The sequence below is a fragment of the Talaromyces amestolkiae genome (assembly GCF_001896365.1).
Source record: "Talaromyces amestolkiae strain CIB chromosome Unknown scaffold6.1, whole genome shotgun sequence".
Classification (NCBI taxonomy): Eukaryota; Fungi; Ascomycota; class Eurotiomycetes; order Eurotiales; family Trichocomaceae; genus Talaromyces; species Talaromyces amestolkiae.
The window spans coordinates 853,153-869,058 of record NW_024468042.1 but is presented as its reverse complement, the minus strand read 5'-3'; the positions used below and the strand labels follow the sequence as shown (position 1 = coordinate 869,058).

The 15,906-nt window shown below is 47.5% G+C and overlaps 3 protein-coding genes across 3 annotated transcripts; all 3 read left to right on the top strand.

Annotated features, from left to right (window-relative positions):
* Positions 1-1,495: 1,495 nt before the first annotated feature.
* BHQ10_003865 (uncharacterized protein) lies at positions 1,496-3,398 on the top strand (the record flags this gene model as incomplete). Its single annotated transcript, XM_040876168.1, has 3 exons — positions 1,496-1,619; positions 1,671-2,586; positions 2,645-3,398. 3 exons carry the CDS (start codon positions 1,496-1,498, stop codon positions 3,396-3,398), a joined length of 1,794 nt encoding a protein of 597 aa, XP_040732369.1.
* Positions 3,399-6,266: 2,868 nt separating this feature from the next.
* On the top strand, positions 6,267-9,411 carry BHQ10_003864 (uncharacterized protein; the record flags this gene model as incomplete). The annotated part of the gene is made up of 3 exons (XM_040876167.1): positions 6,267-8,403; positions 8,460-8,512; positions 8,572-9,411. 3 exons carry the CDS (start codon positions 6,267-6,269, stop codon positions 9,409-9,411), a joined length of 3,030 nt encoding a protein of 1,009 aa, XP_040732368.1.
* A 1,262-nt stretch (positions 9,412-10,673) lies between these two features.
* Positions 10,674-15,621, top strand: BHQ10_003863 (uncharacterized protein; the record flags this gene model as incomplete). Its single annotated transcript, XM_040876166.1, has 6 exons — positions 10,674-10,770; positions 10,833-12,198; positions 12,254-13,491; positions 14,274-14,342; positions 14,406-14,857; positions 14,914-15,621. 6 exons carry the CDS (start codon positions 10,674-10,676, stop codon positions 15,619-15,621), a joined length of 3,930 nt encoding a protein of 1,309 aa, XP_040732367.1.
* Positions 15,622-15,906: the final 285 nt, after the last annotated feature.

The following is a 15,906-nucleotide window of genomic DNA, read 5'->3' as shown; positions in this document are numbered from 1 at the left end:
GGTGTTTTTTTCTTCATTTGGAGGGGGGTTTTTTTTTACCTGCCTTGAAATTTCCATAATTCGCAGTGATCCCCGGTGCCCGAGGTTCAGGTACATGGATCACCCGGCTGAGTTAGTTAGCTGGCCTAGGACGTGGACTGTTTTTTTGCTCTTGGTTTTGCTTCTTTGTCTTTTCTTTTCTTTCCGTCAAAACTGGCCCCTCTTTGAAGTTTGAACCCCCTTTTGAATGCTTTCTGTGGTGGACTCTGTTGAGTGCTTGTTTTCCAGATCGGTCAAAAAATTTTATCTTGCTGCCCGTTCTATGCAGGGTTCCTGTACAACTGACGTATGCACTGTTTATGTACACCAATATGTATTGATGTTTTACGGACTGCGTTCGGACCACTGCTTGAATACATACATACACCCAGCCTTGCATCATATACTCAAGTAATCCGCTCAACATCGGGAGGCCCAAGATTACCTTCCTAACTTCCCCTGCCGATGTCACTTGATGTAGGCGGAATTGGGTGGGCTGGTCAGGGACAAAATAGTTAGACTTTTTTTGAAGCTTCAAATCCTTTCCCGATGGGTGCCACCGCCTTTGCCGCGTCGTGGAACAACATCTAACACGAATTGTAACTGTAGGAAGTTCTGTACATTAAACAGCAAATAATAAGTCCATACTCAAACAGTAAGTATGTTAGCAATCCGTTTGCGGCTAAATTAACCCCCCTTTCTTACCCAAGTCATTTGCCTCACCCTTGTTCAACAACCGACGAACAAGATCGTCTAATAGAGACAAAAGGAGACAGCCCGGAGCCACTTTTTTTTGCCTTGTATTCTTAGTTCTCCCCACAACTGGCTAACTCAATCATTCCAATGTGGATCTCTTATTTTTCGAAGCTGTTACTCCGTCTTCCGTGAGAGTCTAGTGTGCCCTAGTACATGGCTAGCTTGTTACCTGTCATGTCACCGATTGTACGTACCGTACCACCTTACCGATACATAACATCAGTCAAATCAGTCAGTCCATCACCCTTAACTAGCGCCAGTCATAAACCAGATGCGTAATATAGCATTATTAGATGGATCTGAGAATGACTGCTTGGAGTGGAAAGTTTAAATTTGGGCCCCCTTCCTCGCCCAAATGCCTGATCTTTCTGGAATGATGCTTATTTCTGCTTCTCCATGGTTAGCTGTAAGAGACATTGAATTTAGCTATTTATCTACCTTCCTTCCTTCTTCGCTACTCAAGTCTCACCACTCCTTCCTTTCTTGCGAGCTCACCTTCCTCTGTCTTACTCTACAACCCTGACAGTCATTACTTCTTGACTTCACTCTTATCAACGTCTGAATAACAAGGACTACTCTCAGGATAGAGCCTGTCGGTGGTGGCTCGCAATTGCGACTCTTCGATGAATTGATGCCAACGATTTTCACTTGCTTCTAGTGTTCTAGCGGTGTTACCTTACATCGACTTTTCTTTGCCTCGACCTTCAAACACATTCTCAACATGTTGGCTCAACGGCACAGGCTCCCCTTCATTGCTCTGGGCAAACGATGGCGGCAAAAACTATTCCACTCTAAGAACAGCGGCGACGATGTACCTTTTCCATGGCAGCAATTTACCGTTCTAGGTATGTTTATTTAATGTTATTTCTGTCCAGCATAAAAATTGACTTTCCCAGCACTTGTGCGTATATGTGAACCCATTGCATTCATGTCGGTATTTCCCTACGCCTACTACATGGTGGAATCATTCCATGTAGCCGAAAGTGAGGAGAAAATTGCCCTCTTTGTTGGCATGATTACATCTGCTTTTACCTTTGCCGAATTCAGCAGCGGAGTCTTCTGGGGTCGTCTAAGTGACAAAATCGGCCGCAAGCCTGTTCTCATTATGGGTTTGATTGGAACCGCTATTAGCATGTTGGTTTTCGGATTTGCGCCTAATTTTCCAACGGCCATGGTGGCTCGAGCCTTGGGTGGATTACTAAATGGGAACATTGGTGTCTTACAGACAACAGTCGCGGAATTAGTAACGTCCAAAGAGCAGCAACCCCGTGCATACTCGATTATGCCTTTTATTTGGTGTCTCGGCTCGATCATTGGTCCGTACCTAGGCGGTGCCCTGGCTAGACCGGTCATCAGCTATCCGGGGATTTTCAAGGCAGGGACCGTATTCGATCGATTCCCCTTTCTGCTTCCCAACCTAGTTTGCATTGGCATTCTCATTGTGGGAATCATTATCGGAACTCTTTTCCTGGAAGAAACCCACGCCGATAAGAAACATCGCAGGGACCGTGGAGTTGAATTGGGCCGCTGGCTGTTGGGCAGATTTTCAAGCCATCATGAAGAGCTTGCTGAACCAATGGAAATCAAGACAGCATTGATCAACGAAATGGAAAGTGACGAAGTGTATGAAGACCAACCACCCGAGTACAGAAGCAGGGAACCATCTCCTCGCTCATCCTCGATCGGCAACGTTCGGCCTCAGGGAATCGATGTTGACCTCGAAGAGCCAAACAGAAGCCGCCGCGTTGGTTTCAAGAACGCTTTGACAAAGCCCGTTGTCTGTGTTATTGCTGGATATGGCATTTTGGCTTAGTAAGTTCAATGTGACACGGTTGGCTCTCGAATATTGTGTAACTAACGATCATTACAGTCATAGCGTATCCTTCGACCAGTTGATGCCTATTTTCTTGAGTACGCCCCCATCTCAAGCGGAAATCGAGTTGCCCTTCAAATTCACTGGTGGCCTGGCCCTTTCGACAAAGACCATTGGCTATATGCTTGCTGTCCAGGGCTTCTACTCTCTGTTCGCACAACTCTTCCTTTTCCCTTTCTTGGTCAATCGACTTGGAGCGCTCCGGACTCTTCGATTGGCTCTGTTCATCTGGCCACCTATTTACTTCGCCGTCCCTTACCTTATTTTACTGCCGTCGGCCTTACAGATACCAGTTGCGTACGTGGCCCTGCTCAGCAAAATTACGCTACACGTTATTTGCTTCCCCGCAGTAGCTTTACTGCTCGCCAATACAATCCCTTCCAAAAACGTCATGGGATCGATCAACGGATTAGCTTCATCGGTGGCTAGCTTGAGCCGGGCTCTCGGCCCGTCAATCACCGGCCTGTTACATTCGCTGGGACTGCGCAGTGGATATTCAATCATCGCATGGTGGGCACTGGGAATCGTCTGTGTGGTTGGCGCTACCGAAAGTCTCTTCATGGAGGAAACCGACAAGAAAAAACCCGAACATAACGCCGAAACAGAAAACACGAACGAACATACGACAAGACTATGCCCGGAAGCGCTAGTGGTATCGGACGAAGCCAGTCTCCTTCCAAACATATTGGCAAGCTCCGAGATCTCAGATCCAGTTGAGATAACCCTTGACGATAAACCGGAAAAACACTGAAATGAATGAAATGACAACGATCCATTTTCTTGCATCTACCTTGCTTCGATCATACATTCATGCATGCTATATACATTCATGCATGCTAGTCGGGCTATTTTTGAACATTGGTTTCCTCTTCGGGCAACTTTACTTGCGATTTTATTTCATCATTTACATCAGTACTGTTCTGGTAACGGTATCGATTGGTTTGTTCCACGGAGAACACGTTTTCGGATTACAGCATTTTAATATATTTTTGGCGATTTGGACATTGAGCAGTTGGATATTTGACATTTTACGGGCATAGCATACAATTCAGCGACAGGACGGACACAGACAAAAAAAAAAAAAAAAAMAAACCCCAGGAACAAAAAAATGGGAATTTTATTATGGCAACACAATACGCACTCATGAAAGAATGGATGGTCCTTTTTTTATTGCATTACACTAAAATACCTGGGAGGCATTTTCGAGAAAAGTTTAGCGAGTCATTTGATATATCCATGTTTGATAGAACAGTTTTCATTCGGACTGAATAGATACCTTTATTCTTTATTACTCAAGACCACGTATGCTAGATTTAACTACAACGTTATGGTACGACAGTACCTATTCTTTGCTACATAGGTGATGTTTAGAGTTGCACAACTCATTGTTGAATGACCTCGAGGTGTCGGGGATATTGTCGGATTGTAACAGGCCAGTTCTGAATTCGACCATGACACACACACACACATACACACCAAGAGGCAGGGGTAGTCAAAGTCAAAGTCAAAAGTCAAAGTTTGATACCACGTAAACGTTCTGATTGTTTTGACCAGGGGGGATATCCTGGCTGTCTACACCGCCAGGTTTCGAGACAGTTGATCGTTTATCATTATGATCATACGTTACTGTACGATTATACGCACACATTACCTGCCAATTTAGGAAAGTAGCTTTCAGCCCTACCTATCCAGGTCGAGAAAAGGGGAAGGATTAGACCTGGCTCCAGTAAATAGGGGGTTTGTCTCCGACCGAAAATAGCCGGGGTACAGCACTCAACATCCATCTGACAACTATAATAGCCGGCGCACAACCAATTCTACAAAGAGGCGGAGAGATCGGGATGGATTACTATTTGAGGATGAGAAAGTAAAGAAGAGGGAAAAAAAGTAGACTGCATACATACATGCATCAGTACTAGGTACATATGACACAAGACTCTTTTCCTTTGCTGACAAGTACCGTGTACGTAAGGATTCTGTTCAGGACTGACTGCGGCGTGTGTTGGCACGGGTATGTACGTACGTACCCTTCTCGAACTCTCCTGTCAAAAGTTTATGCTTGAAATGAATGATTACGCACATGAATGTATGTGGATGATTTCGTACATCAAGTATATTGTCGGCGGTGAGAGTCGGTTGCGGTGATCATACCTGTTGTCCTACCCAAGAATTGATATGGGTGCCCTAATCAGTAGCCCTAACTCTCTCTCCTTTTGGGGCTGCAGCGGGAAGGTGCTGCTGCATACGTAATTTCTTCGCCGCCAAACACATGTTCTGTCATCAAATACATTAATGGATGCATCAAATGCATTAACGGATGCTAATACCACCTCATTATACTTGACTTAGGCCGCACGACCACATATCATCTCGGGAGAATCAATCGTATTGTGTCCGGGTCTAAACCAGTGCATCTTCCTTGCACAATGTATAGTTGCGAGGTTTGTAATTCTTTTCGAGTCATGCGTTTTCTTAGCCTCATTTCTGTGGCAGACATGCATGTTGTTAGTAATTTCCATTAGTCAAACTGCTCAGGCTGCGATCAGGCACCCAGATGACACGTGAGATGATTGATGATGTCAATGTTGGTGCTATTAGAAGCTTGCTTCTCTCCAATCTCGCAATCGCGCTGGATGGGAATTTTAAAATGACACTTCAAGGGGTCTACACTGATCGATATTTAGATATTGAGGATGATAGATATGGTAATGCCATATCCATACAGAATTGACCGCGCTTACAGCGGCTGTCGAGAGAAGTATGTTTCTTCTCGTTTAGCTGAGAGGAGATCTCCCAGTCAGAGATCTCAAAGACATGCCGTTCAATTTCAGTGTGTTCCCAGACAGCACAAACCCATTGTCTACCTACCTCGAGTCCGCTCAAGATGGTGGTGGTACGAACTCAGCAAAAAAATAAGCCGTGCCTTTTTTGCTTTTCTGGAGAGATTATACACGCTAGTCCTATTCAGGACTAAGATGTCCGCTCACCTGTTATCTACAGCCAATCAAGGCTTGTGCTGGCTACAGATTCGATCTGCTCCTTCCTTCCTGAGATCCTCGGCAAGGCTGAGAATGATCTCAGATATCAATCCTGCTTCATGCCTCTCCGTCAATCATTCCCTTCTTTCTCAACTCTTCATCCTTTGCCGACGTACGATTATCCGATCAAAAATTCACTTCTGTTGATTCCGCTCGTGTCAGTGCAAGTTATAGTTCAGCCTGCTTATCGCTCTTCCGAATCCTCCGCGCCGGTATTGGACAGCGGGCCCAACACAACCCCACCGTAAAATCTACCAGTGCAATAGGCTCACTCTTCTGCCGCTTTATCTAAGTTATACAAGTCGACCTGTTGACAAATCGTCACTTGCGAATATCATTCTCGCGAGGCAGGAATAACCACTGTACTAGACTCTAGTCAGCCCTAAGCCACGCACACAAGGCTCGGTGACCGTGTCTTTGGACCGTGCTGAATCATCAACCTATGCGCAACTCATTCGCACGGATTCGAGCGTCATGGATGTTGCCAACAACCATTGAATTGTGATTGTTTGTACAGAACACGTGGAGGACAGGGGGCCGGGCTCGCTTTGAACGATATCGCCCCTCGCTAATGTCTAAGTATGCTGAATCCGCCTCCACGATCCGGCACATCACCTGGATCAACAGGAATCAAAAGATCACGATCACCCGATGAATCCTCTACTATACCGTTACACCCCCCTGCCGGTCAACGCGAAAACAAGCCCGCCACCGCAATGACCGCTCCTAGCGGCCAAACGACAACCAGCGTGCCGGCCTCGTCCTTTCGCAACGTTTCAGCCTGTAATCGCTGTCGCTTGCGCAAAAACAGATGCGATCAACGTCTCCCTCGATGTCAAACATGTGAAAAGGCGGATGCGAAGTGCGTTGGCTTTGATCCAATTACGAAACGTGAAATACCTCGCAGTTATGTTTTCTTTCTGGAAGCGCGTGTGACATATCTCGAACGGTTGCTGCTCAAGAATGGCATCGAATTCAAGCCCTCTTCTGCGTTTGACGGGGAGATGGAAGTGCGCGGTACAAATCAGGTTTCCGAAGATACAGAGACTACCGCGACAAAGGACGCCAAAAAGGAATCTAAAAAGAACGAAAAGCCGCTGGAGGAAAAGAAGGATAGTAAACAGCGCGATGCAGCCAACAGGAACCATGATCCAGATTCTAAAGAACACTTGGATCAGCTAGTGTCCAATATCGGGATGGTCTCCGTACAGGCCATGTCTGATTCTCGTTATCTCGGCTCTACATCTGGCATTTCCTTCGCAAGACTTGTCTTTGCGGCTGTGAAAAGCTCAGTCAACACGAGCGGTTCTGAGCCTGGTTCAGCGCGACTGACCGAGCGCAAGTCATCAAACAGCACCGGCAGTACGATACGAGAAACCTTCTTCGGCCTTCAATCACGTCCATTGATGAAACAAGCAGCATTTCCTGATCGCGAACTTGCTGACAGACTTGTAAGCTTGTATTTCGAACATGCGAACCCACAGATGCCCATCTTACATCGCGGCGACTTTTTAGAGCTCGTAAGTAGAGTCTACGAAATGGAGGAATCTGCAAGGCTGTCACGCGATATGTACTTGTTGAATATTGTCTTTGCTATCGGTGCTGGCATAATTTTTGAAGGGAGAAGAAAATCATCGGACGATGAAGAGGAAGAGTCCTCCCCTTCGCACTCCTCTAAGAAACAGAAACTTTCAGGAGTCCAATTCCAGCCGGAAGAATACCATGCGGCTGCAGTGGTACATTGGGAGGCATTTTTAAGCGCTTCACCCATGTCTGACTCTTCCGGAGGAGGCCTGGATGAGTTGCAAGCATATCTTTTATTGGCCAGCTTTGCGCTTTTGAGGCCAGTTGCCCCAGGACTGTGGTATATCGTGGGTGTTGCTGTTCGTCTTGCTATTGATCTTGGCCTCCATCACGAAGATGGCACTGGCATAGACTCGATTGGAGAGGATGATGTCTTGCCTGCGAACCAACCAGCTCACCCAGAACGGGGTCGGCTTCAATACATTCGAGATCATCGCAGACGACTTTGGTGGTGTGTTTACAGCTTCGATCGACTTGTCAGTACTTGTGTCGGTCGTCCATTTGGAATCACAGACCAAGTCATAACCACCGAGTTCCATTCTCTTCTCGATGACCGCTATATCACAAAATCCGGTTTCCGTCCACCAAAGGGCGACGTACCGAGCTACAAACGAGTTTCCTACCACTATCTAAGGCTACGACTTTTGCAGTCAGAAATTCAGCAAGTCTTACAATATCAACAAGCGCGGTTTGTGCGTCGGTCTGGCAAGAATAGCTCAAACCATTCAATGCATACCAAACTCCAGTCTCCATTCCTTGAACGATTTGACTCATTCCGTTCATGGCGAAGGGATGTGCATCGCCGCTTGTTGGACTGGAAGGATTCATCACCCACGAAACAAGATACTGGGGTGCAATTTTCCATTGAACTTTTCGAGTTGAATTACTACCAAGCTTTGATCATGCTGTATAGACAGACACTCACCGTGCCTGCAGCTTTGGCAGGCGATCTCCATCCGACAGAGGATGTTTCTAGTCCACCGTCTTTTGATCTGGATGATCGAGAAGACGAGGACGATATATATCTTCAAATTGCCGAAGCTGGTCAGAAAGTTATCAAAATATATCGCCAATTGCATCGGGTCAGGTTGGTGAATTATACGTATATGACGACGCATCATCTCTTCATGGCCGGTAAGTTCATATTCTGCAGATACAGCGACTATGGACCGGTTCTAATTTTCATACAGGTATTTCATTCCTCTTCGCAATCTGGCACTCGCCTGTTGTGCGCAGTCGTTTGGTAAGAGATTCTTTGTAACAAGTACCGAGCCCGAGCATACTTGCTAATTACCAACCCAGACTTTGGATGACGTCGACTTCACTGTTCTTGCTGCAACATCTATCTTCAGCGATTTGATGGAAGTCTGCCCGCCAGCAGAGACGTGTCGAGACGCATTCGAACGAATGAGCAGAGCTACGGTTCGCATGGGTTCAAAGGGCTTTGCGTCACAAGCTGTTGGTGGTGGTTCCCTCACAGCATCTGCAAAATCGCTTGCCTCGACCACCACCAACCGGGCTGCACCACAAAGTGTGCAATTAGCGCCTGTACAGCGAGCTCAACGGCCCACCCGACGGCCAACTTTTGATATGGATCTCAGCGATCTGTATCAAAGTCCTCCCGGCCAACAGGCCCAGCTCAATCCTCCTCCGAGGCAACGATCCTACCAGCCTGCACAGTCGTTAACAACGCAACCCGAACAATACCAATCGCACCCTGGATATTCTCAAGCGTATGCAGGATATGACCAGACTGCTCAACAGCAGCAACAATACTACATGGCACAATCACCTCAAAGTGCCGGGTCAGCAGCACCACTCGCTTTCACCCCGCCCACACATTCGGAGCAGCAACAACATAGCCTCACAGACATGAGCTTAGACTTCCTCGACTTTGCCACCAATCCTACCAACATGAACCAAGATGCTGACATGAGTAATCCAGACGGCAGCAATGCACCTTCGTTGAACCAGTTTACAGGTCCTTTCAATGTGAATGACCTTCAAGGCACGGGCATCAATTTAGGAGGTCTTGGAATGGAGGCCGACTACCTACGTGATCTGACCACTGACGGTTCTGGGTATGACTTGATGGATGGGTATTGGTTTGGAATGTCTGGTGGTGGGAATTCTGGAATATAGAGATGTGTGTATATGCATATATAATATGATACCCTTGATTATACGTCAGTTCGTGGATGTGATTGAATTGTACCAGGCACTCAGGCACCCATTCAGGCACCCAACAGGGCCTGGTCTCCAGCAGGCACACTTGAACATGTATCTGGGCAGTCTTGAAATCGCAGATCTATTGAACCTTGTCAATCAGAATTATCGACCAATAGGGCACTGTCAGGCTCTGCCTGTCTGCGTACTCCAAGTCTCAAACCCCATAGAGAGATAAATGCACATGCATGAAAAGACGAAAAAGCCCAGCCCAGAACCAGCGAAAAAGCGAATGAAAGAACTTTGCAGTCTATGAGATATTGAGAGAGGGCATATCCTTTACCATAACCAGAACATGCCCACATATTTGATGGGTAGTGATCAAATCATTGTGCTGCGAACAACTCACCATGCATGTACCGAGGGAGCCTCGATCTGTATGGTTGTTTACCCCGGTCTAAGGCTGAAAGGGCAGACAGAGGCTAAGATAGATGCCTTAAACTGTTTGCCTTATAGTGCTTATAGTTGGGAAGCAACGTCGAATTTTCTGAATCATAGAATATTTTGAAAAGAAATGATCCATTCAATATAAAGAATTAGAAAAATGAGTGTAGTCTTGTAGGAAGCTGTTAGCTGTTGCTCGGGGATTGGGCTTGTTTGTTGACGGCGATAGCCTTCTGGTGGGGCCTCCTTCCTTTCTGGTGACTTAGTGAGCTTTCTTTTTCATCACCTCACAACCTTCCAGAACAACCACACACTAGTTCACTGTACGCCTCACTTTGTTTATCATGCATGCCCCTAATTTTCAGAGATTGTCTTTCTCATGACAGAACCCTGAGTCGTTCAGCTGTGATTCCGGGCTAGTCCAAAGCTCCACGAGGTAAAAGCATACCATACCCCCCCGCTTAATCAATCGATCCATGTGACATTCACCGCTGTCTGAGACACTTGCAGTCTACGATGATGCAGTAGCAGCCTAACATTGCTGGGATAGACTAACTTTGGTCACTGAGCAGATCACCGCCTGTATCGTTTATTTTACTTGAGCGGCCTAATTCTCACTCCATCCTGGCAGTGTATCGACTAGACAAACAACAGAACGCGACCTGCGCAAATACCTCATAACGGAACGTACCATAAATCGCGAGTGTCATGAATGGGGGATTTGGCTTCTTGAACAACCCCCTTCCATCCTCTGTCGAAGGGCGCTGGACAAGTAGCGCACCTTCACCTTGACAATGGTCAAAGCAGATGTGCGCAGAGATTATTATGCCGATCTTGGTGTAGGGCCTGGCGCCGATACGGATGAAATCAAGAAGCAGTTTCGAAAATTAGGTACATTGCCTACATCTTTTGCCAATATTCCAGCAGACTGACACTCTGCTTTATGACTGCAGCTTTGAAATACCATCCCGATCGAAATCCAGGACGCGAAACTGAATTCATCACAAAGTTCCAGGCAATTCAAGCGGCGCACGAGATATTGAGCGACCCTCAACAACGTTTGAAGTATGACACCGAGAGACTGCGGGCAGGATATGGGAAACTATATGGACCTCCGCCCACGAGCGCTCCACGCCGTACAAATACTACAGCATATCCCGCCAGCTCTACAGCCAAGCCACCACCCTCCAAGCCTCAGCCCACTCGACCAGCTTCATACCAAGCTCCACCGTCCAGCGGTGCCCAGCGTTATGCAAACTACGCCAAGGCTGCTCCCCAGCAGCCGTACGATAAAATGTACGAGCGGGAAACTCGAGCGGATGCATTTCGTGCTTTCCAAGGAATGAAAGCAAACGGTTGGTCGAAGTTTGATCCCACGTCTGGAAGACCGGCTCCGCCACCGACTCGAAACACAACTGGGGGTACGGGTCCGCAAACCACATCGCGTGGAAAGTCAGCATACGAGCATTTGAATTCTCGGCCGCATCCCGAAGCGTTTGGACGGGCATCAACTGTCAAGAAGAAGCATGGCTTTGCTCCAAGCACTCCAGGTGGTGACGAACCTATGGCCCGGAATATTTCCTCTTATCAAAACACACCGCGACAGGATCGATCTGCTTTCTTTGACAGTGCACCTGCTCCGACCGCCAAGACGAGAAGGACTCCCGCTTCCTCTCGTCCTGAGACGCCCGTGGATGAGGTTGCACCAGAGTTTGAGCGTCCCAGCCATAAGTATTCAACAGCAGGTGGTGAGAGGACTTACTTTTCCAGTGCAGGATTGGGCCGAGCTTATAGTATGAGAGACTCCTCAACCAGCTCCAAGGCACGATCACGGACCAATCCACCCAGTCCTCGTTCTCCGGCTCGTGAGAGGCACCGCAGCGCTAGTCCAGGAATCAGACGTCCGCACAAGGCTTACACATCTTCATCATCGAGTACCAGTAGCGAGGGTGAATTGGATAGCGATGTTGATCAACCGACATTCGTTCCCAGACGGAAGGCCGTTCCAAAAAGTCGGTTGCGACCAGCTCAGGAGTCCCATTACCAAGGCCCAGGATCAGGTGAGGAAACTTCCAGCAGCCACCACCATATGGACTACCATTCATTGCGGAGTCATCGGCGTCGACGTGGTCTTTTCGACGGGAACCGACCTCATAGTTACCATGAATTCCAGGATCAGAGTACTGACAGTGATTACCATCAAGGAAACGAATCTGATAATCCATCGTTTGCAGCGAGAGCTCAACAGGCTGCTCGAGCGGATTATGTGCCACAAGGAAGCACATTGAATCCGGATCAAGCCGCTGAAGGGCTTGCCAAGTAAGTCTTCCTTCACTCTCAAAAAGATATGGGCTAATATGAATGTTCGGCGCAGTCTCAATTTCTCTCAGAATGGCGCCAAGAGTAGAAGCCATGACAATTTGAACAAACGATTTTCTGCCAGCGATTGGGGCGATGCCTTCAAGCCAGAGCATTTTGCGCCGAATCAGATAAACGGACATCGTCGAAGCAGATCGAAAACTTCACCCACGCGTGGTAGACAAGAGAGAAGGTTTGACTCCAAGTCGCCAGCTAATGGCCTGTCTTCAAGCGATGAAGCTGCTAAACAACAGAGCTCCAACTCATGGACTCAATCTCAATTCTCTGCCGACGCATGGACTCAACATCTTCAGAGTAAAAATTGGATGTTCCAACCGAATCAGACACAACAAGGAACTCCGGTTGGTGCGACAACAGGACGGAGTGCTTCTCGAGCGGCAAGACGCCCGACGCAGACCCGACAACCAGGTGTAGCGACAGAAGCCGAGGAAGAAGAAATCACAATCTCGATCCCTTCGCCAAAAGGTACAACGACTCCAGTGCCAGATGCAATGGAGATCGATGATGAGCCTACTTCTCACTCGACCAAAACACGGACAAATGGATACGTACCGTCGCCATTGGGACCTACAAAACCCGATTCAGGTGTTAAGGGTGGTGACGATGGAAAGACATCAGAATGGATTAGTAGCCTTTTCAACATGAACACGCTCAATAACGTAGCTCCTATTGCCAATACCGGGGGCATAAACGATTTGACTGACATCTACTCAACGCTTCCTTTCGAGTCTCGTGCAAACGATCCGAATACGGGCCGTCGAATGGCTCCCCAGAGGACCAAAACGAGCCTCCCGCAGCCACCAAGGCGTCCTTTACGACCAGGTGTAGTACCAAATGGCAATGACCCAAGGAATATGGTTCTCCCAAAGCAAGCTTGGGAAAATTATGAGAAACAGATGAGCGCGTACATCATTGAATGGAACAAATTTCAACGACAGATGCTACAGCTTCTAGCTATGCGACAGCTGGGATTTGAGACTGGCCTGGCTCCTAGATGGATTAATGCTACGGGTGACTCTCTTCAATTGAATACCAAATCCAACGAGGATGACGCCGATGTGCAACCGGACGAGACTGATACTGATAATGAGCCTGATATACTTCTCCCGCACAATCCTCACGGTGGGTTCAAAGCATATTTCAACTCTGTCGATGACTACATGCGCGTCGTTGAGCACTGGTCGGTTGCATTGGAACGGCACCGGGAATGCATATCGCAACTTGGTGAACTTCGTCAGTGGATTAGGGGTCATCGGAAGTAGCATGATTGTTATCATTGTCCGATGTGTTGGGCTTCTCTTCTAAAACCATGTCTTCTAGGATACTTTTGTGCGGCATACTTAGGCGTTTTATATACCGACGGCTTCAGGTTTGGTTAATTCTCAAAGGTGTTCTCCTATGATATTGTATTTAATGTGTGTGTTCGAGCCCTAGAAATGCGCAGCCTTATTAAACTGGCAGCAACGTCTCCGCAATCGGCATGTCCGGCACGTGATTGACGTGGTGCTTCTGTATGGTCACGTCATGGTAATAGTCACGGTATTTGCTAATTGGACAAACGTAATTGGATTGAAATCTAATTACGCCGTATTCTCACTACGGACTGATCTCCCCCGCCAAAATTACCCTGGTAAGTTGGTAACGTCGTAATCAAAGAAAAAAAACCAACGTCTACCAGAATCGGAAGCGCCCGCCAGAGCAAGATCAGACTTTTGGATTGACTCATTCTTCCAGTTCCGCAATAAACGTCTCAATTTCATTTATTAAACCGTCAATTCTTCTGTCGGTTTTTTCGAGACTTCGATTCGTGTTCATTTAATCAATTGCCCTGTTCTCAGGTTGTTCGGATTGTATCTTAAATTTTCTTTTAAACTTACCCCGCGGCAATGGTGACAATCGTGCTAGGCTCTCAATGGGGAGATGAGGGTATGACTGATCACTTCTTTACGATCATGCGCTGATGCCATTGATCGATTGGTTTTTTATTTTCGTGTCTAATTGGTCTTCTGTCTCAGGCAAAGGAAAGATTACCGACTATCTATCTCAAGATGCGACACTCTGCTGCCGTTCGGCTGGTGGACACAGTAAGTTTCGCTCGAACGTACACCAATATTCCACAACTCGATCTCTAACCAATTCTTTCATAGACGCCGGTCACACCATCGTCCACGACTCTGTGACCTACGACTTCCACATCCTCCCCTCCGGCCTCGTCTCGCCGAAATGCATCAACCTCATCGGCGCCGGGACCGTCGTCCACATCCCCAGCTTCTTCAAAGAACTCGGCGCCCTCGCCGACAAGGGTCTCGTCGACGTCAACAAGCGCGTCTTCATCTCTGACCGTGCCCACGTCTGCTTCGATTTGCACTCCGTCGTCGACGGATTGGAAGAAGCCAAGCTCGGCGGCCGGAAAGTCGGTACTACGGGTAAAGGTATTGGCCCCTGTTACAGCGACAAGGCTGCGAGACGCGGTGTGCGTGTTGGTGAAATTCTGGATGAGGAGGTGTTTGAGCGGAAGCTGCGCAATTTGGATACTGGATACAGGAACCGATTTGGAGATTTGGCGTATGATGTTGAGGATGAAATCAACCGCTTCAAGGTTTGTTTCTCGTCTTACCTTGTTTTGAAGGTTGAACCGATCTGATATAAGGATAGGAATACCGCCAAAAACTCAAGCCATACATCATCGATCAACTCCCCTTCCTCCAAAAATACAAAAACGACGACCGCATACTCGTCGAAGGCGCTAATGCCCTCATGCTCGATCTCGACCACGGCACATACCCATTCGTCACATCATCATCCACCGGCCTTGGCGGCGCCATCCAAGGCCTCTCCATCAACCCCACCAAGATCAAGAGCATCATCGGCGTTGTCAAAGCCTACACAACCCGCGTGGGATCCGGTCCCTTCCCGACAGAACAACTGAACGAATTCGGCGAAAAGCTGCAAGTTGCAGGCCGCGAATTCGGCGTTACGACTGGTCGCAAGCGTCGTTGCGGATGGTTTGATCTTGTGCTCTGCCGCTACTCGCTCGCCGTGAATCACTACACAGCCCTCAACCTGACAAAACTCGATATTCTGGATGACTTTGACGAAATCAAGGTCGCTGTTGCATACAAATTGCCTGATGGAATGAGACTGGAGGCTTCGTACCCCGCCGACCCTAATGTGATTGAGAAGTTGGAAGTGGAATACATCACCTTACCGGGATGGAAGAGTAATACCATGGGTCTTACGAAATACGAGGACTTGCCCGAAAATGCGCGCAAGTATGTCGAGTACATTGAGAAGGGGTTGGATGGCGTTCCTATCAAATGGATCGGTACGGGCCCAGCTCGCGAGCACTTGATCATTCGGTAAATCTCCCTAATCTGCTAGAGGAGTACGAGAGTTATTTCATGATGGCAAAAATCAGCACGAAAATTTTTCCGATAAATAGACATATATGAACGTCGTTCCCTTAACCTCTTCAGTTGCTCGTTGTTTTTAGAGATACACTTAATCTTGGGATTTGGCCAGGTGGTAGCAATTGGCTTTTTTGCATGGAGTTTTCCTCTACTTTTTTTTTCAGACTCTGTCTTTCCGTGATCTTGTGATATACACTACCAACAAACTTACAATGAATGCCAGTCTCAATAGAATTTA